Genomic DNA, 21,989 nt, shown 5'->3' with positions numbered 1-21,989 from the left:
TAACACATTTCCTGTCATTGGCAGCATAGTATAATTAGCACCTTCTCTTCTACTGGTACTATTAGGTCAATTAACTTTAACTTTGGTACAGGTGGTATGGACTAATTACATTTTTCATTTTTTTTCCATCTTTGACAGAGGTCTAAGAAATCCTTCTCATGTCCTAGCAAATAGAACGTAATGTTAAGGATCCTCTTTAGAATGGCATTAGTAATTATACTGCCAGATGTGTATTATATGGGTAGGGGGAACGGATGCGGCACATATAGAACCGTCCTTCTCGTGAGTCAGTGGGACAATAAATATAGCCGCTAAACGTAGGAATCATCAGACAAAATCCAATGCACAGAGATATCCCGAATATTTTATCTGATCGGTCCTGAAAAGTGTAGTTTAAAGAAAGCTGGAAACAGAATCAAAGGCTGAAGTGTCTGTCCGCTCCTATAATATTACGAGCCTTGCCAATATGTGTCCATCCACAATACACAAAGCAGATTCCTACAAGACGAGTGTGAAAGGTTTTTGTTCATGTTTTGTAAAAGGACTAAAAGCAGCAAAGCCTGTATGTTCGATGAATAACCTTCGCTAAATCTATAGATAGAGATGACTGCTGTGCCCAGGGAATGTGTATCCTCCCATCACTGCCTGCCCTCACTGGGATCGCACACGCTAGGGCACAAGGTCTCGTCAACAGAAGCATTCTCCTGAAAGGAGATTAATGACAAAAATCGGGAATTATGGATACTAAAGGGGTTGTCCACTACAGTCATCCAACGCTTAAACAATTCAGGACACAAATTAATATAAAAATAGTGTACACTCTCCTCCAGCAGAGGTGCCATTCCAGCAATGTTGGCGCCATTGTTCATGTCTGTGACATGACATTGTTGTGTCCCGTGACGTCTCACACTAGTCAGCTGTAGCCTTTACTATTTCTATAGCGCGGACGTCCACTCTAATGAAATGTTGATGAGCTGCAGTTGATGCTGAAATGGGCAAATAACACAACAATGTCATGTCATCAACGGGAACTGTGCCACTGCTGGAGGTAAGTATCCCTCTTAAATTTTTGGGTCCTGAATTAATTAAGATAGAGTTGTGCAGTAGTGGATAACCCCGTTAAAGGGAACCTGTCACCAGTTTTTACAATATAACCTACGGCCACCACCCTTCAGCCCCATGTGATAGCATTCTATAATGCTGCACATATGACTCCCATTCGCTGTGCAAGGCAAAAAAAGACCTTTTATTATCCTCGCCTACGGGGCGGTTGGGTCCGATGGGTGTCGCTAGTCGTGGTCAGGTGCTCCCTCTCTTCTTGGTATGCTGTCTTCCTTCTGTGCTTCGTGTACATAATCTCGTCCTATGTCAGACACTGTGAAAACTGAAACACGGATGAAAAACTGATTCAAAACGCTGGCTAAAAAACAGTTGTTTTCTTCACTAAAATGAAAAAAACAGAATGTTTTTTGAATGAGACCGGAAAACTTCATTCACCAGCTGTAGAAAAAAATCAGAGCTGAAACTGACCTGCAGTGCAAATTTTAATGTCAGTTTATGTTGATCATTTTTGGTTTTGTTGCATTTTTTTCCTATTAAGTTCAATGAGAAAGCTGTTGAGGATTGTGCTGGAGCAATATTAGATCTGCAGCAAAGGCCACAATTCCAGGGAAAAAAAGATTAGAAAAAAAATCACTGTTCTCAACTCTCGACCTTCTATCATGACTCACAGGCTGCAGTTTTAAAATGGGTCGTGTTATTACAGGAAGGTGGGTTGTACAGAGTCTGGCAGAAGACCCAGCAAGGAAGGTATAGAAGCTTCTGGGGAGCTAAGTACAGTGGGTTTTTTATTCCCTCTAATCTGCATCTATATATTCCACCAACATCTACACGTCATCAGATTGTTTCCTGCAGTGTCTGGCAGAATTGCAGCATAAATCATCTGAAATTTTGCTATTTGTGAACAAACCTTAAAGAGTTTTTCCACTACTTGTCAAAAGGATTGTTAAAAGAAAACAAATCACATAGGCCGTGATTCAGACTGGCATGTTGTACACTAGACTTTACAATTTTGGCACACCTTTATCCAGCGCTTTCTTCAAAAAGTGTAGGCCTCTTTAGCTGTCACACTCCACAGCCACAAAAGTACACCAGGCAGGGTCAGGTATACACTTTTGTCATAATTTACACTTTTGTGATATAAATTATAACAAATTTGTTGGGCTTGCTTCACAAACGCCATGTTCAGCCCAAGCCTCACCTGCCTTTCAGAACGTTGGTGAAGCTGGCCAGGACTGTAAAAATGCCAAAAGCTGCACATTTTTGGTGCAACTTAGATTTGCTTAAAAAAATTGCCACTTTGCGTTATTAACTAAGGGTATGTTCACACTGTGCCTTTTTCTGGCAGTCAAAAACTTCTGTTTTTCAAGCAGGAGATTCTACAGGAATCTCTCCTTTTCTCGGGAGTATTGTGAACCTGAAGCTTTTTTTAGCATTTTTTAGTCTTTGAGCACTGTTTGGATTATTTTTTCCACCACCACATTTTTTGAGGATTTTTTGAGCATCTTCTTTCTGGAATTTTTCAATTTTTTTAAAAAATCCGTTAAACAGTTTAACTAAAGCACTCGAAACCCCCCCCCCCCTGAACCTTCTGAGTGCTTGAGTTGGGTTTTCTAAAACAGAGAACCCCTAAATATTGATCTCCGCCATATCACTATTGTTGTTCAAATAATCTGAATTTTGGTTTCATGTCAGCAGATCATAGCAAAGTTAATCTGTTAAAATAGCATCTGTAACCCCTTTTTTACTGTTGATTAACTCCTTGATGTTAACCCAGTCCAGATGATGACACCCTTATTTCTTGTGTTTGGAGTAATCATGGCAAACGTTTGTATATTTTACATAACTTTTTAAATGAGTGGCACAGAAGCTAGCCTATATCTCTTCCCCATAGGTGTTGAAGGGGGGTAGATACAAGAATTTGGGAACCATCAGTAACAAAGCCATTACTCAGGTTTCAACTCCCTCTATCCTGTGACAAGAGCACAGAAGTGGTGGGGGCAGAAAAGGGTGACAAGAAGGACCCCACTAAACAACAGCTCATCTCACAGTCCTGGACCACTGACACCATGAAGAGGGATATATGGATTCCATTTTAATCTCCTATCAGTAATTTTGGCTTTAGGAGGACTGCCTTAATAAACGAGCAGTACATTATTCATTTTTCTTACCCTCTAGATTCTAACTAATTATTATAACTTTGAGATTAGTTTTTGCATCCGTCCATATCAATGTCACCTGTCTTAAAATGGAATCAGTCCAACAATCTGAAGTAAAATATCTGGCAAATCAAAATCACATTTTAGAAAGTTTTTATAAATTCAGTTTACAAAATTTAGATTTGTGGGCAGTAAATTTGGACATCTTAAGGAAGTCCATGGGACTAGAAGTCTATATTTCCTTCTCTCTCTTCTTCCTTCTCCATTGTGTCCACAATTTTTTCTTAATATTTTTCTACTTGCCTTGGTAAATGAAATGAGTTGTGTACTTGAAAATTAAAATTTGAAAGCGCCATTAGAGAACTCTCCGTAATTGAGGAGGGTCCCACATTCAGAACCCTCATCTATCATCCAGAGGACGGATCAGATACAAAGAGCATCTCGCGCTGGAGGACACAGCACGCCTGTGCATTACAAGGGATGGCCATTGATTTTAATTAGAAATGTGTAATCCTTCATATCCCCTGTGGCAGCGCTGCTGGAGAATTAAAGACTTCCTGCCAGGTCATAGCGGACAACACCTTGAATGTATTCACTGTGGAAATAAAATAAATGGCAAGAACTGGTAATTACAGTTTAGGAGAGCTAATATGAAAATGATAAAGGCGGACTTTACATTAAAGGAAATACTTCTATTATTAAAGAATGAAGCTGTGATTAGTAGATACAAATGAAGGCTAAAATAGTTTTATTGTAAGCTAAGGATTGTGACATTCAGTAAATGTATCTTCACTAGAAATGCTCACCTTAAATTGTCCAACCAATTTTTTAATTATTCCTAACAAAGAGATGGCAAGTAATGATGGGAACTAGGCTAATATGTTTAAATCTATCTAGCTGCTTTTAGCCGGCTGACCTATTACCTTTCCTTGGATGATGGAAAGTAAGTGAGCCTCTTGTTGTCAGGAGCAATGAGCTAATTATTTGTGTGATTTACTGTGGCAGTGGAGAATAAAGCCGCATTCCTGCTATTGTTTATATTGAAAATACATGTACGAGATAGGGTTGAATGAGAAATGAATCAATGGGCCATACTAGCATCCCGTACGTAATATTTCTTTCATTTAAAAGGATTTTTTTGCTGTCTGTGGCTAATATCCTTGAAGGTGTTCCATGGAGAATCACAATTAACATAATTTTGTATTGATGGTATAGAAATAATACATTCAAAAATAATCCACATTAAAATAAAAATCAAGTATTTGTAAAATAAATAGTAAAATTATCCACATTAATTAAAAGCGGTCAATTTTCGATAGTGATGGATATACTTAGTAATTTGTTTCCGGTAATGTTTTGCAACTGTAGGGGGAAAACCTATTTTGTGTTGATTCAAAGGAAAACAGTATAAAAAACCCCACTTATAATATATTGTGGTTGAGCCATGATATTAAATTAGGTTTTCAGCTCTGCAGATTTTTATAAACTTCTGTGTTTAAATTACAAAAAAGGCCCAAAACATTATACTCCTTCCAATAAGCCAGTGCCAACAGTCCCATGTCAGTGCCCAATGCCATCAGTCTCCTTGTTCCCCACAAAGGTGAATTTTTTATTGGATTATGCCTATCTCTGTCTTTCTTGGCCTAAATGGAATAATCGCGCCTAGATTCAAAGGTGTCGTTATGAATAAAAATACGAGTGTAGCAGCATAGCACAGCAAACTACGCTGTTACAGCATCTTGGGTGTTGTGCTACCAACGTAGTTCACTTGTTACTGTGTTTCTGTGATTCTCATTAATTTCTCTGGGAGTTTGTCAAACGGTGTACCGTATCTATGCTTTCGCTGTTTTGTTAACCCTGCCTTTTGTTATACAGATCTAGAAACAATTACTCCCATATTGAATATGGGAATAACCCAAGTAGTATACTCTATTTTACTATTATAGTTCAATGAGGGGAGGTAAGGTTGTGGTTCAACTTCAAAGTATAACTATATACGGTAGTTGTTTTGTAAGATATCTGCATTGAGAATATTATGAAGCAGAATATTATGAAGAAGTACTAAGCAGTGTAACTGTGAATCCAACACTGGGTGACAATGAAAAATTACTAGACAGCAGCACCATATCTGAATCTGTCACTGCCTGCGTCTGTTTTCAACAGTGCTCTCCTCATCTCTTTGTAGATTTTTATGGACTACATATGACCTGATCCCTCAGTGATCTGCCTTTTAACACCATTTAAGTTAAAGTGTATGTGCTGATGTCATTAAGAAAGTAACTAGTTCTTTCCCTAGCAGGGTTAAGGTAGATATAGTTATAGCTGTCAGCTTGGAACACAACTGCACGAAACAAATATAAGACTTTGGATTTTTAACCAAAAACATGGTAGTGCTACATGTATCTACTGTAAATCTGTAGGAATATGTTCCTATTTGGAAAGCTATTGTACAAACTGTTGGGGGAAAAAAGTTCATAGTGTTCGAAATAATGTATGTTTTAAATGTGGCTGGCTTTGTCATTTGCAGAAATATTGTATCTGGTTGAAGCTGTATGTATGCACGCTAAATTTTATGCGGTACAAAGTGTTTGATATGTAGGTAGGTCCAAGAGTTAAGTGGTTAAAAATGACCATCTGTTCACTGCACATCTTTCCTCAAGATATGTGATAAATGATATTCATAGTTTGAGTAAATAATGTTTATTAGCAAGTTATGTCATCGCCATCAAAGCCATTTCCAAATGGAGTAATGAGGGGACATTATATTGCGCGACAATGATATAAGTGCTTTTATTTGTTTGTATTTGTTTTTATGTTTTTTTTTTCCTGATGTTTAATATTTCAATTTGTTTTAACTTTTGTGTTGATTGTGCTGTAAAAGCTACTCTTTTTCATCAGGGCTGGGTTGCTTTTTCTGAACAGAATAGTATAATGCTACACTACTCTATCTGGTAAAGAAATAACAAATATATACAGTATATTATTTTTTAGGCTGTATTATGTGTATATAAGTATATATATATATATATATATATATATATATATATATATATATATATATATGTGTGTCTATGGAAGTATATATACACATGTGTGTGTGTGTATGTATATATATATATATATATATATATATATATATATATATATATATATATATATACACTCACCGGCCACTTTATTAGGTACACCATGCTAGTAACGGGTTGGACCCCCTTTTGCCTTCAGAACTGCCTCAATTCTTCGTGGCATAGATTCAACAAGGTGCTGGAGGCATTCCTCAGAGATTTTGGTCCATATTGACATGATGGCATCACACAGTTGCCGCAGATTTGTCGGCTGCACATCCCAAAGATGCTCCATACAAGGCAGGATGGATCCATGCTTTCATGTTGTTTACGCCAAATTCTGACCCTACCATCCGAATGTCGCAGCAGAAATCGAGACTCATCAGACCAAGCAACGTTTTTCCAATCTTCTACTGTCCAATTTCAATGAGCTTGTACAAATTGTAGCCTCAGTTTCCTGTTCTTAGCTGAAAGGAGTGGTACCCGGTGTGGTCTTCTGCTGCTGTAGCCCATCTGCCTCAAAGTTCGACGCACTGTGCGTTCAGAGATGCTCTTAGGCCTACCTTGGTTGTAACGGGTGGCGATTTGAGTCACTGTTGCCTTTCTATCAGCTCGAACCAGTCTGCCCATTCTCCTCTGACCTCTGGCATCAACAAGGCATTTCCGCCCACAGAACTGCCGCTCACTGGATTTTTTTTCTTTTTCGGACCATTCTCAGTAAACCCTAGAGATGGTTGTGCGTGAAAATCCCAGTAGATCAGCAGTTTCTGAAATACTCAGACCAGCCCTTCTGGCACCAACAACCATGCCACGTTCAAAGGCACTCAAATCACCTTTCTTCCCCATACTGATGCTCGGTTTGAACTGCAGGAGATTGTCTTGACCATGTCTACATGCCTAAATGCACTGAGTTGCCGCCATGTGATTGGCTGATTAGAAATTAAGTGTTAACAAGAAGTTGGACAGGTGTACCTAATAAAGTGGCCAGTGAGTGTGTGTATATATATATATATATATATATATATATATATATATATATATACATAAAACCAAACCTTGTTACACCCAATAAATATATATATATATATATATATATATATATATATATATATATATATATATATATATGGAACCGAACCTTGTTACACCCAAAAAAGGTCAATTGGAGTGAATAGGGATCAAACTCAGCATAGATCCAGTTCCAATGAAATGTCACTGTGACTAGACCCTCTAGGAACCTTTGTATGTACTTAGTTCCTGTATTTGAGTTCATTACTTTTTAATAAGAGGTCAAAAGTCAGAAGCATATCAGATGTCACATACCAGGTCCCTGCCACTTTCACAGACAGGTGATAATTTACACTACACATAGACGTTATTATATACTCATATACTGGCATTCACATAAATAAAATTATAATATGTTTATATTATCTATATAAAACTTTAGATCAGAGATTTACCAAATTCTGTAGACTTTGAAACCAGTTATCCCACTCCAGGAAACCGACCCAATTTTGTAATAACCAAGCAGTTATTAATATTGTCATAATAGAACACAACCCAAAAATGTACCCACCAATGAGAAAATTTCAAGGGAATCAGTCAGTAGAATCAATGCTCCTAAGCTATCTATATGGACTTGTAGGTCATAGGAAGCTGAAAAAAATGATACCTGGATATCTTCTACCCGATGTTTTATTCCAGAGAAATCCACATTTCTGGTAAAGCCCCCTTTCATCTAAAATAAGCTCTAAGGTAGATCTATGTCCCACCCATAGATCTTACCAGCTAATTTACAAAGGAAGAAAAGCATAGATTTCTCTGGAATAAAACGTCGAATGGTAGATATCAAGGTCTCATTTTGCTCAGCTTCCTATGACCTACATGCCCAAATAGACGTCTTAGGAGTGCTGACCCTACTGACCCTTTGAGATGCATTGACTATGTGGCTCTCGGGAATGGTCTAGCCCTACGTTAGATTGTGACTTTTCTAAATGAAAATTACTAGCATAAGGGTTTTATAAGAAGCTTCCAACTATAATGGGTATACTCCGTAATTCAAGCACTGTAAGTATATGAAGTGTTTCCTTTACCTTGTTTGTAGAATTGTTATTGTTCTTTTAATAGATTGCTACATTTTTGTGTGTGCGTTTGTGTGACACTGTTAGTGACTCCTCTCCCATACAACTCTGGCACTTTTAGATGCGGCTGAAAAACAATCTAGATGAAGTGACAGCAGCAGGAACATGCCAAGACCATGACATTGAGACACACAGAAACTGGATGCAGCATGGAGGTGACATGTTCATTTTGAGGAAGGGGTTGGAAGGATGTGAAGTGGGGAGTAAGTGGTTTGCTGGTTATATTCTACAATTCTTATTTTTTTAGGCTCCTACTGAAAAGCTATGGAAATACGATTAGATAAGTTGTCTATCAGGGTGGATGTCTAGACTTCAGATTATTGTAGTTATTTATAAGGTGTATATTTTATATCTATTATTTCCATAAGTAATATTTTACATTCATTTACATAAGCAAGAGTTACAACATGAGTCTAACACACTACATATATAATTGCCTATAAGTAGATGTAGTGAGAGGCTCTGAAACCTTTCTTATCTTTCTAACCGTTGCCATATGCTGCTATAAATTGGATATGCAATATAATTAAATGTTAATACCTGGTGGTTTTACATAATACGGAGCAAAAGTCAATTATGAAGGCAATCTATATACAAAGCATACAAGTACAATCTATACTCTTGACACTCATAACTCTGGAAACTTCATAAGTCTGCAAAGCTATGCCATTTTACGTTGCATACTAGTGTTATATTCATTCCCTCACCATCGGTAATTAAAGGGGCATATTGGTTTCTGCAAATAAAGTGCTTTCTTTGTATATTGAAAAGGTGTACAAGTATTCTCAACCTTGCAGTCATTCAATAGGAGCATACAAGGTTAAAGGGAACCTGTCACCTGAATTTGTCGGGATCGGTTTTGGGTCATATGGGCGGGGTTTTCAGGTGTTTGATTCACCCTTTCCTTACCCGCTGGCTGCATGCTGGCCGCAATATTGGATTGAAGTTCGCTGGCGTGTACTCCGGAGGACAGAGAATGAACTTCAATCCAATATTGCAGCCAGCATGCAGCCAGCGGGTAAGGAAATGGTGAATCAAACACCCGAAAACCCCACCCATATGACCCAAAACCGGTCCCGCCAAATTCAGGTGACAGGTTCCCTTTAATGTCCAGTGGATACAAACCTGTCCTCAGCATTATTCAAAGTCCTATATAACCTACACTTGGTGAAACAAGAACAAACCATAGAACAGTTTTCTGCAGATGTAGTGACAATACATGGGGAAAATACTCGTTAGAATGACTATGAGCACTAATGGTGTGATATAAGTCATATAAGACTTTTTATAATTCTCCACCTTCTGCCCACAGTATCTGTTTGCCTCCTCGAAGTATATTTCTCACAATTTAAGAAGAGAGAATGGCTTCATACAGTAGTGCTTAGCTTGAATAATCCCCTCACAACACATTAGCTTGGGCTTGTCTGTGTCAATATGTATGTGATTGTGACTGGGATCAGGTCTATTGAAGACCATCCCTGTGCAGAAGAAAGAAGTAAAGGCCCCTATACATATTAGACTAATGTAGGTCGAACCCGCCGATATCGACAGGTTCGACCGACAATTTAATGAGTATGGCATTCCTAATCATCAAGTAAAACATTCATGTAAGCATGTCTTCGATCAGCTGAAGAACTAGCAAAACGCTCATTGTTGGCTTATTGGATCATTGATCTGGGCCTTTAAAGGGGTATTCCCATCTCCAAATCCTATCCCAATATGTAGTAAGTGTAATAACAATATTAGCAGATATCTCCAATTACAATTATAGTATAGTTCTTCAGATTCGCTATGTTGCTTACCCCATGTGCAGGGCATTGCAGTTACTTAGGTATCCATGGTTACAACCACCAACAACTACCTCTCACTATATGAGAGTTTTCTGGCCTTAGGCTACAAGTCTGCAGTCACTCAATATGACTGCAGACTTGTGAATCCACACAGCGCGTGCACTGCATGCTATCAGGATCCTCCGGTGCCAGTGCAGGGAATGGGCGTCGATGTGACCGCAAGCATGCAATTTAGGTACTTTCAGCCAAATTCCTATTAGACATATCTGGCCTCGCTTAATACACTTGCATTGAGCAAGGCTGCGCACGTTTAGTTGGCAAGCTACCGCATATATACAAATCGCATACTAGCGGTCCCCCGCCTGCTGCTCCCAGCACCGGAGAATCCTCACAGTGCTGATTCACAAGTCTGCAGTCACATAGAGTGACTGAAGACTTGTAACCTAGGGCAAGATACCCCTTTAAATTTGAATCAGGTAAACATATAAATGAGTTGAGCAGAAAGATTTGTAGAGACCCTGGTACAGGAGCCACATCGGTAGTCTATGGCCACCAGACCAGAGCCTTGCAAACCCCCTCCTACCTGCCAACATCCCAGGACCCCTTCTCATTAGTAGGCCTGGCGTGATGCCTTACCACAACGATTATGTCATGCTTGGACTACTAATCAGGAAGGGTACTGATGCTGGCAGATAGGAGGAAGTTCTGACGGCTACGGACTGCCGACGTGCCTGCAGTACCGGGGTCCTGTGAATTTTTTTCTCATTCAGTTGGTATTCCGCAGAATTTAAGTCTCTCGTTTATTTCGCTATATCACTTGCCGACTCTAATATACAGTATACTGGGCAGCGCAGAATTAGTTTACATTCACTAAAGGTTGATTATGTAGTAGACGTAAAACACTCAATAACCCAAGAACATGGTACAGATGGTAATGTATATTATTAGAACCAACTTTAATCTCTCCTGTACATCTGAAAAATTCACTCCTGGTTTTGAGTCTTCTTTTCATGCCTCACACTCTATAATTAATACACCACTATTTATAATAATTGGCATCAACTATACATGCTAATGAAATGTATACTTAAGATTTTTTGCTGAAAATATTTTTGATTTCAAAAGAAAAATGATCTATGTATTTTTTTTGTATTTGCATAATCTGAAGGAAACTGAGTTTCCATGGCAATGATTTCAATAACGTAAGTAAAAGCAAAGATTAAAATATTTTCAACATCTCATATATAGTAAAATGAGTCCCTCCTCCCTTGAAGCAAACACTCTAAGAGCATGTGCACACAATATTTTTTTCAGCAGGCGAATGAAGGACAAGTTTTTCAAAAGGAAGGTGGTTCAGGACACGTTATTTTTCTTTGGTATTTTTAAAAATCCTGAAGCCTCTTTTTAATCGTTTTTTTGGTAGTTTCCTGAATGCTTTTGTAACGTTTACGACCATTTACAGTTTATTTTAGCTTTTCTCTGCATGTTTGTGGAGACTTTTTACTGGCATTTTCCAGATTTTTTTTTTTATTTTTATGCCACAGTGAAGAAACCGCTAACAAATTTTGAAGAAAAATCTTTGTCAAAATACTCAAAAAGATGCCGGGTATATTTTGTAGCCTTTAGAGACTAGCAAATTTGTTTGGGTGGCAGCATTATGTTGTGGAGTTGTTTTGCTGCAGGAGGGACTGGTGCACTTCACAAAATAGATGTCATCATGAGAAAAGAAGATTTTGTGGCAATACTGAAGCAACATCTCAAGACATCAGCCAGGAAGTTAAAGCTTGGGCGGAAATGGGTCTTCCAAATGGACAATGACCCGAAATATACTGCCAAAATGGTAACCAAGTGGCTTTAGAATAACAAAAAACAATGTTCTGGAGTGGCCATCACAAAGCCCTGATCGCAATCCTACTGAAAATTTATGGGCAAAGCTGAAAAGGCAGGTGCGAGCAAGGTGACCTACAAACCTGGATTAGCTACACCAGTTTTGTCAGGCGGAATGGACCCAAAATTCAACCAAGTCTTGTGAGAAGCTTGTGGAAGGATATCCCAAACATTTGACCCACGTTATACAGTTTAAGGGCAATAGTACCAAATGCTAATGAAATGCATGTAAATTTTTGATTTTCCAGTAATAAAAATGCCTTAAAACATTCTCTCTCTCTCTCTCATTATTCTGGCATTTGGCAAATATTAACAATTATGGCAATCCTAATGGACCTAAAACGGGAAAGGTTTATTCTGATTTCATGTCAGATATTGAAAAAACATGCAGATATGTCTTTTTATATGGTGTATGTAAACCTCTAGTTTCAACTGTATATATACAGTTGTGCTCAAAAGTTTGCATACCTTGGCTGAATTTTTGCTTTCCTGGCCTTTTTTCAGATAATATGAATGATAACACCAAAACTTTTTCTCCACTCATGGTTAGTGGTTGGGTGAAGCCATTTATTGTCAAACTACTGTGTTTTCTCATAATGACAACCCAAAACATCCAAATGACCCTGATCAAAAGTTCACATACCCTGGTGATTCTGGTCCGATAACATGCACAGAAGTTGACACAAATGGGTTTGAATGGCTACTAAAGGTAACATCCTCACCTGTGACCTGTTTGCTTGTAAACAGTGTGTGTGCATAAAAGCTGAGTGAGTTTCTGGGATCCAGACAGACTCTTGCATCTTTCATCCAGCCACTGACGTTTCTGGATTATGAGTCATGGGGAAAAAAGGCCAAGAAAGCAAAAATTCTGCCGGGGCCTGTTAACTTTTTAGCACAACTGTATACAGTGGGGAACATAAGTATTTGATACACTACCTATTTTGCAAGTTTTCCCACCTGCAACATATGGAGAGATCTGTAATTTTTATCCTAGGTACACTTCAACTGTGAGAGACTGAATCTAAAAATAAAAAACAGAAAATCATATAGTATGATTTTTACATAATTAATATGCATTTACGTTTCTGGACTTTTTAAGATTTTGTCTCACAGAGTTGAAGTATACCTATGACAAAACTTACACACCTCTTCATTCTTTGTAGGTGGAAAAAGTTGCAAAATTGGCAGTGTATCAAATATCAATTTTCCCCATTGTATATATGCACATTTAGTTGATACTACAACACTAACACAATAGTATCAAAACGATATTACACATTCAAATCCACAATTACCTGATAATATACCACCCACATTACCTAATCACATACACCCAATAAGCAGCCCACTCTGTTTCCTATATAAATCAAGGAGTTAATAACAATGCAGATATAAATATCACAAAAGACCACTCAACAACTTCCAAAGAACTGCAGACGTCAGTTAAAGTCAGTGTTCATGACTCCACCATAAGAAAGAGACTTGGCAACAATGGCCTGAATGGCAGAGTTCCAAGATGAAAACCTCTGCTGAGCAAAAATAACTTAAAGACTCATCTCAGTTTTGCCAGAAAACATCTTGATGATCCCCAAGACTTTTGGGAGAATACCCTGTGGACTGACGAGACAAAATTTGAACTTTTTGGAAGGTGTATGTCCCATTACATCTGGCTTAAAAGTGACACATCATGTCAGAAAAGGAACATCATATCAACAGCAAAATATGGTGGTGGTAGTATTATGGTATGGGGCTGTTTTGCTGCTTCAGGATCTGGAAGATTTGCTGTGGTAAATGTAACCATGAATTCTGCTGTCTACCAAAAAATCCTGAAGGAGAATGTCCGACCATGTGTTTGTTACTGCAAGCTGAAGCGCTTTTGGGTTAAAACACACCAGCAAGTCCATCTCTGAATGGCTTGAGAAAAACAAAATTAAAACTGAAGTGGCCTAGTCCTGTCCTTAATCCTATTGAGATGCTGTGGCATGACCTTGAAAAGGCGGTTCATGCTCGGAAACCCACCAATGTGGCTGAAACATTTAAGTGTGACAAACATGCAAAAGAATAGGAAATGAAGAAGAGAGCAAGCACTTTTTCACTCCATGATTATTATTATACATTTTTATAGCACCATTTATTCCATGTCGCTTTACATGTGAAAAGGGGGCAAGTATAGACAAATACAATAAACATGAGCAAAACAAGTCACTAACAGGTACAGAAGGAGAGAGGACCCTGCCTGCGAGGGCTCACAGTCTACAGGGGATGGGTGAGGATACACTAGGAGAGGGTAGAGCTGGTCATGCTGCAGTTCAGTAGGTTGAGGATCACTGCAGGCTGTAAGCTTGTCGGAAGAGGTGAGTCTTCAGGTTCTTTTTGAAGGTTGCCATGGTAGGTGAGAGTCTAATGTGTAGGGTTAGAGAGCTCCAGAGTATGGGGGAAGCACGGGAGAAGTCTTGGATGCGGTTGTGGGAAGAAGAGACAAGAGGGGAGTAGAGAAGGCGATCTTGTGAGGATCGAAGATTGCGTGTAGGTAAGTACCGGGAGACCATATCACAGATGTATGGAGGAGACAGTATATACACTACTCAAAAAAATAAAGGGAGCACTAAAACAACATATCCTAGATATCACTGAATGCAATATTCTAGTTGTAAATCTTTATTCGTTACATAGTGGAATGTGTTGAGTACAATAAAACATAAAAATGATCAAAGTAAATCAAAACTATTATCCCATGGAGGTCTGGATTTGGAATGATACTCAAAATCAAGATGGAAAATCAAATTAAAGGCTGTTCCGACTTCAGTGGAAATGCCTCAAGACAAGGAAACGATGCTCAGTAGTGTGTGGCCTCCACGTGCCTGTTTGACCTCCTTACAATGCCAGAGCATGCTCCAGATAAGGCAGCAAATGGTCTCCTGTGGGATCTCCTCCCAGACCTGGATTAAAGCATCAGTTAACTTCTGGACAGTCTGTGGTGCAACGTGGTGTTAGTAGATGGAACGAGACATGATGTCCCAGATGTGTTTGATTGGATTCAGGTCTGATGAATGGGCAGACCAGTACATAGCATCAATGTCTTCATCATGCAGGAACTGTTGTCACACTTCAGCCACATGAGGGCTAGCATTGTTATGCATTAGAAGGAACGCAGGGCCCATGGCACCTGCATCTAGTCTCACAATGGGTCTGAGGATCTCATCCTGATACCTAATGACAGTCAGAGTACCTCTGTATAGCACATGGAAGGCTGTGCGGCCCTCCAAAGAAATGTCTCCCCACATCATTACTGACCCACTGGTGTCAGCTGAGGAGACAACTGCTCCCATCATCCGACACCTGCTGCTGCTGCTAATAACAGTGTGAGCAGGATCGGCAGATGGGAGTATTTATCAGCCGCTCCTGCACTGAAAATAAATTAAAAAAGAAAACCCGGCATGGGTTCCACTGTATTTTTGTTAACCAGCCAGGCAAAACAACTGGGGGCTGCAACCCTCAGCTGTCAGCTTCAGGAAGGCTAGTTATGAAGAATAGAGGTCCCCACATATTTTTTAACTATTGAAATAAATAATTTAAAAAAACGACATGGGGTCCCCCCCATTTTTCACAACCAACCTTGCTAAAGCAGACAGCTGGGGGCCATGGATACTGCCTTTCCCCAGCCTACAAATAGCAGCCCGCCGCCGCCCAGAAAAGGCACATCTATTAGATGCACCAATTCTGGCTTTTTGCCCGGCTCTTCTCACTTGCCCTGTAGCGGTGGCAAGTGGGGTGATAGTTGGGAGGATTGATGTCAACTTTGTATTTTCCAGTGACATCAAGCCCCGAGGTTAGTAATGGAGAGGTGTCAATAAGACTCCCCAATACTAAGCCCATAATCACATTATATGAAAACAGACACCAAGAATAAAGTCCTTTAATTGAAAAAAATGACACAGACTCCTTTAATAATCTCAATTAAACCATACATACGACCTCTCCTAATTCCTCCGAAGTCCTTGTTTTCCTGTAATGCACCAAAAATAGGAAACAACAAAATCCCTCACCTGTCAGTCATTCTGTCCCACACCTTAATCCATGTCTGGGGGAAAAACAGTTTTCAACCTGGACGGTGCCAAGATGCGACCATCCAGGCTGAGAACGACTGGTGACTGAACACAGCCTCAGTGACTGGTGGTGACATCATCAAGGTTACCTCCGATCACTGAGACTCCGTTCCCAGCCGGGTTGAACTGTCGTGACTCGGTGACATCCCTGCTAGCATCGGGAGAATAACTCTTGGGGAACCTTACTCCTTCTCACACAAAACACATATTACAATTCCATTCCAAAATATTAATTTGGTTTGAATGTGTATAGAGACTTAAAAGTGCTTTATCACTAACAAATTTAATTTTAACCCCTTCAAGACGCAACCCATTTTTGTTTTTGCGTTTTCGTTTTTCGCTCCCCTCCTTCCCAGAGCCATAACTTTTTTCTTTTTCTGTCAATATGGCCATGTGAGGACTTATTTTTTGCGGGACGAGTTGTACTTTTGAACGACACCATTGGTTTTACCATGTCTTGTACTAGAAAATGGGAAAAAAATTCCAAGTGTGGTGAAATAAAAAAAGTGCAATCCCACACTTGTTTTTTGTTTGGCTTTTTTGCTAGATTCACTAAATGCTAAAACAGACCTGCCGTTTTGATTCTCCACGTCATTACGAGTTCATAGACACCTAACATGTCTAGGTTATTTTTTATCTAAGTGGTAAAAAAAATTCCAAACTTTGCTAAAAAAAAAATTGCGCCATTTTCCGATACCCGTAGCGTTTCCATTTTTCGGGATCTCGGGTCGGGTGAGGGCTTATTTTTTGCGTGCAGAGCTGATGTTTTTAATGATACCACTTTTGTGCAGATACGTTCTTTTGATCGCCCGTTATTGCATTTTAATGCAATGTCGCGGCGACCAAAAAAATGTAATTCTGGTGTTTTGATTTTTTTTCTCGCTACGCCGATTAGCGATCAGGTTAATCCTTCTTTTTCATTGATAGATTGGGCGATTCTGAACGCGGCGATACCGAATATGTATATGTTTGATTTTTTTGCGTGCAGAGCTGATGTTTTTAATGATACCACTTTTGTGCAGATACGTTCTTTTGATCGCCCGTTATTGCATTTTAATGCAATGTCGCGGCGACCAAAAAAATGTAATTCTGGTGTTTTGATTTTTTTTCTCGCTACGCCGATTAGCGATCAGGTTAATCCTTCTTTTTCATTGATAGATTGGGCGATTCTGAACGCGGCGATACCAAATATGTATATGTTTGATTTTTTTAAATTGTTTTACCGTATTTTTTGGCATATAAGTATTTTTTGGCACTGTACTATAAGACGCACCCCAAATTTGGGGTGAAAAATTCAGAAAAAAAGATTTTTTATAAGATGGGAGTCCATCTTATTGTCCGAATTTAAGATCTCTTACCTGAGGGCAGGCAGTGGCAGAGCAGGGTCACAGGAGGCATGGTGGTGGCAGAGGTGAGGTGATGCTGAGGTGCGGTGGGCGGAACGGCATGCACCTGAGCAGGGTCCCATCCTGCTTAGGTGGGCGACGCCATGGCCTGGTGTCCATGGGGAGGTTGCTGTGGCGGTGGCAGACGTGCGGTCACTTCCTCAGGTGGCAGCGGCCAGGGTCCCTTCCACATTTGAGGTGACGCCACAGCAGTAGTGAAGGAGAGCAGCAGAGCTGGGTGGTTTTCCTGGTGGCGGCGGGCTTACCGGCATTGTGGCGGCGACAGAGGTGCGGGCATGATGTGGCACGGTGAGCTGTATGGCGTGAGCAGGTCCCATCCATATTTGAGGTGAATCCGCGGCCCGGTATTGATGGAGAGCAGCAGCGCTGGTGAGTTACGGTATTTTCCGGTGGCGGCGGCCATCTTGCTGAGGCCGCGCGTGCGCAGATTCACTACTCTGCGTCCCAGGGCTTCAGGAAAATGGCCGCCGCGATCTCCATCTGCGCACGCGCGGCCTCCCGCGGCCATTTTCCTGAAGCCCTGGGACGCAGAGTAGCGCGCCGCAAACTTTATACCTCCTTCCCTTCTTCAAAAGTTGGGAGGTATGGTACCGCATTTGCCAGATCATGGCAAGTGACGCAAATCCCATAGGGAATGAATGAGGCCGAACGCAGTGTTGCCGTAAGGGATCCGTTATGCTGCACATGCAGAAAAACTGCTGGATCTGCTGCAAAAGGCTACTTTCACATCAGCGATTCTTGACAAAGTCACTGCCGATAGTGTCATACTCACCAAAGGGGAAGGCAGCACTAAAAGTGCCTAGGGCAGCAGAAACTCTAAATACGGCCCTGTCTAGGACTATATAGCATGACAGAAGCAGTCAAAATTTGAAAAAATAACAAACTTTAGTTACATATAATATTAAATAACAGTGTCATATATCAAGTAAATAGGTGAGATTCACAAAAGGTAGCCAGATACAAAAAAAGCCAAAGCAGCAAGGCTGCACAGTGATAGCCTAATAACATTAGGTCCTATGAAATCACATGTCTAGGTAGCATAGCTCTGGCAAAAATTAAGACACCTCTGCAAAATGTTCAGTTTGTCTGATTTTTCTCTTTACAGGTATATTTTTTAGTAAAACGTAAATTGTTCATTTATTCTATGAACTTCTGACAACATGTCTTCGAATTTTCAAGCAATAAATTTTGTATTTTTTTTCTGAGAAGGAGAAATGGTCAAAAAAAAACCAAAAAACAGTTCTTTCAGACCTCAAATAATGCGAAGAAAACAAGTTCATAATCATTTAGAAGCAACAATACTAATATTTTAACTCAGGAAGAGTTCAGAAATCAGTATTTTGTGGAATAACCATGATGTTTAATCACAGCTTTCATGCGTCTTGGCATGTTTCCACCAGTCTTTCACACTGCTTCTGGCGCAAAAATTTAAGAAGTTCTTTGTTTGATGGCTTGTGACTATCCATCATCCTCGTGATAACATTCCAGAGGTTTTCAATGAGGTTCAGGTCTGGAGATTGGGATGCCCATGACAGGGTTTTGACGTGGTGGTCTCTTAATTTTTGCCAGAGCTGTATATAATTATGACCAGGAGGACAATAACAGGAAGAGGTAATTTTGGGGCTTTATTTCAGGAGATCTTTCAGCTCAGTGCTAAACACAAGAGAGATCTTCTGGAGTCTCACAGGGGTATTTGGGTGAAGGTCAAGTCTTCTCTCTGGAGTGATGGGTGTTCTTCCTTTTAGCTCTGCTGCATCGATACCTAAAATGGAATTAAGGGAAAAATAAGGTCCTGTGAGTTCTCCCAGTGCAGTCAATCAACATGCACTCACAGGCCTTTGGTAAACCAACACTGATGTTTGAGTACCAAGTTCGTACTATCTTGGCACTGGATATTCTCCCTTATTTTATACTTCCCAGTCACATCAAGCTCACTTATTCTTTATGCTGTGCCTTCAGAATGACCTCCTCCTGCTAACCTTTCCTGAAGTGCCAAGTAAGTTCATATAGCATAGCTGATGCCTTGACTCTCCTGGATCCCACAAAATATATGCAAATTTTCTTTAGTCTGTTCCTAGTCAATTGCTTCTGTTCCCTAAACAGACACCCCCCTACAGTTTTTAATAATTCAAAAGAGTAACATACAACCCTCTAAGCTACTTATTTTCCTGTACATAACTTCAAATTGACTATACAGAGACAAAGGCTCATCGTGTGCAATTGGATTGAAGTACGTCAGGACTTCTGGAGTAATGTCCCAGTGGCCCATTGCCAGTCTTATGAGTAAGGAAAGGTGTTCTTCCTCATCATGAAACTGACCATTCCTGGGTTCCGTTCTTCCTGTTGCCGCATACCTCTAGTCAACCACAACCCACTTGAACTTCAAGGCCTAGGTGCACAAGATATACATATCCACACCTCTCTACCTATCTTAGTCCATAAATATCCAAGAAAAATGTCTAAACTGATCTATCTAGAAGGGTAACTCCCAAGATAATATGCAAATCCGAAAAAGGGAAAACACTGATACTCAATAAAAATTTACAGAAAGTCTTTAGTAAAAATTCTAACAAACATAATAAAACATATAAAAATGGGGATGAGGTCAGAAAACATCCTATGACCCCAAGGTATATCAGAACATAGATATCAGAAATATTGCACAGTATAGAAAATTATATATGTATAATAACCGCACAAATAATATAGAGTGTCTAATTCATAAAATATAGCTAAAACTAGAAGGATATCGGGTATATAATTTAGTATTAAGCGTGAATCAAAGTCCTACACAGGGCTAAATAATAAGTGAATAAAGTGACAATTATTATCTTTAAAAGCATATAGTAAACTCAAAAAGCACTCATGTAATAAGAAATAGCCACTATCAGCGCTCTGAATGCACAGAACAGCACATCACTGGATCGTGTATCAATACTTTTCTGTACACGTCCCACCTGATCAGTTCACAGACGATGACCACATATATTCACAGAGCAAAACGCGAAAAATAAAATCTCAACAGAAGATTGTAGGTTTGACTCCTATCTGGCTCACTATTATGTTATAGGCGGGAAAACATTTTCCCTCTAAAATATAGGGGGATTTTCTCCACCTCTATTGAAAGGGAACCTGTCACCCCGTTTTTTCGGTATGAGATAAAAATACTGTTAAATAGGGCCTGAGCTGTGCATTACAATAGTGTAGTTTGTGGACCCCGATTCCCCAGCTATGCTGCCGAAATACGTTACCAAAGTAGTCGTTTTCGCCTGTCAATCAGGCTGGTCTGGTCAAAAGGGCGTGTTGTCTTCCCCCAGATTTTGCGTAGTTTTCCGTTGGTGGCGTAGTGGTGTGCGCATGCCCAAGGTCCAGAATCCTCTGCCAGGGGATTTAAAAGAGCGCGCTGTTCGTTATTCATTGGTGATTGGTGGGCGCGGCCATCTTCCTTTGGCCGCGCGTGCGCAGAAGCGGCGCTCTGCTGGCCGCGGCTTCAGGAAAATGGCCGCCGCGATATCCATCTGCGCACGCGCGGCATCCCGCGGCCATTTTCCTGAAGCCGCGGCCAGCAGAGCGTCGCGGCCAGCAGAGCTCCGCTTCTGCGCACGCGCGGCCAAAGGAAGATGGCCGCGCCCACCGATCACCAATGAATAACGAACAGCGCGCTCTTTTAAATCCCCTGGCAGAGGATTCTGGACCTTGGGCATGCGCACACCACTACGCCACCAACGGAAAACTACGCAAAATCTGGGGGAAGACAACACGCCCTTTTGACCAGACCAGCCTGATTGACAGGCGAAAACGACTACTTTGGTAATGTATTTCGGCAGCATAGGTGGGGAATCGGGGTCCACAAACTACACTATTGTAATGCACAGCTCAGGCCCTATTTAACAGTATTTTTATCTCATACCGAAAAAACGGGGTGACAGGTTCCCTTGAAGTCTGATTTGATGACACAGCATTTTATCTTAATTAACCAGAAGTCTATTTTCAGTAAGCCTTGAGGAATAGACTGTTATCTATATGTTGACTTTTGAACTTATGTGTTTCTGGTTGGTCAAGAAAACGCAGACTTTTGGTCATATAAGCCTGTAAGGATTGATCTCATCACATCTTTCTCTTGACCTATGGATGCTGTGTTGAAGTACAGTTGTTAACTATAAAAAGAGGAGATGCACCTGTGTGACATATATACATCTAAGACATCCAGAGATCCAACGAAGCAGAGACTCTTTACAAGACAGCAGCCAAAACATCAAGGCTCCATCACAAGGGATACAGATTTGACATTCTTCAGCATGCCAGCTTAGGAGACCAAGGCCCCAGCTGAAAGAATACAGATCTGCTCCATTGACAATCACTGAACCTTGGAT

The 21,989-nt window shown here is 40.2% G+C and overlaps 1 protein-coding gene across 6 annotated transcripts in view; it reads left to right on the top strand.

Annotated features, from left to right (window-relative positions):
* RFX3 (regulatory factor X3) overlaps positions 1-21,989 on the top strand; it is a 397,177-nt gene that overhangs the window by 92,173 nt on the left and 283,015 nt on the right. For 3 of the 6 annotated variants that reach the window (XM_077249132.1, XM_077249134.1, XM_077249133.1), the window contains exon 2: positions 8,489-8,630. The exons of 2 other annotated variants lie outside the window; for them this stretch is intronic. In XM_077249132.1, coding sequence (XP_077105247.1) covers positions 8,489-8,630 — 142 coding nt within the window. The remainder of the gene's footprint in view (positions 1-8,488; positions 8,631-21,989) is intronic. One more of the 6 variants, XM_077249135.1, reaches the window with a different exon arrangement.

This window comes from Ranitomeya variabilis, chromosome 1 (genome assembly GCF_051348905.1).
Source record: "Ranitomeya variabilis isolate aRanVar5 chromosome 1, aRanVar5.hap1, whole genome shotgun sequence".
Lineage (NCBI taxonomy): Eukaryota > Metazoa > Chordata > Amphibia > Anura > Dendrobatidae > Ranitomeya > Ranitomeya variabilis.
Note: the sequence above shows the minus strand (reverse complement) of the source record. Positions and strands in the feature narration are given on the sequence as shown.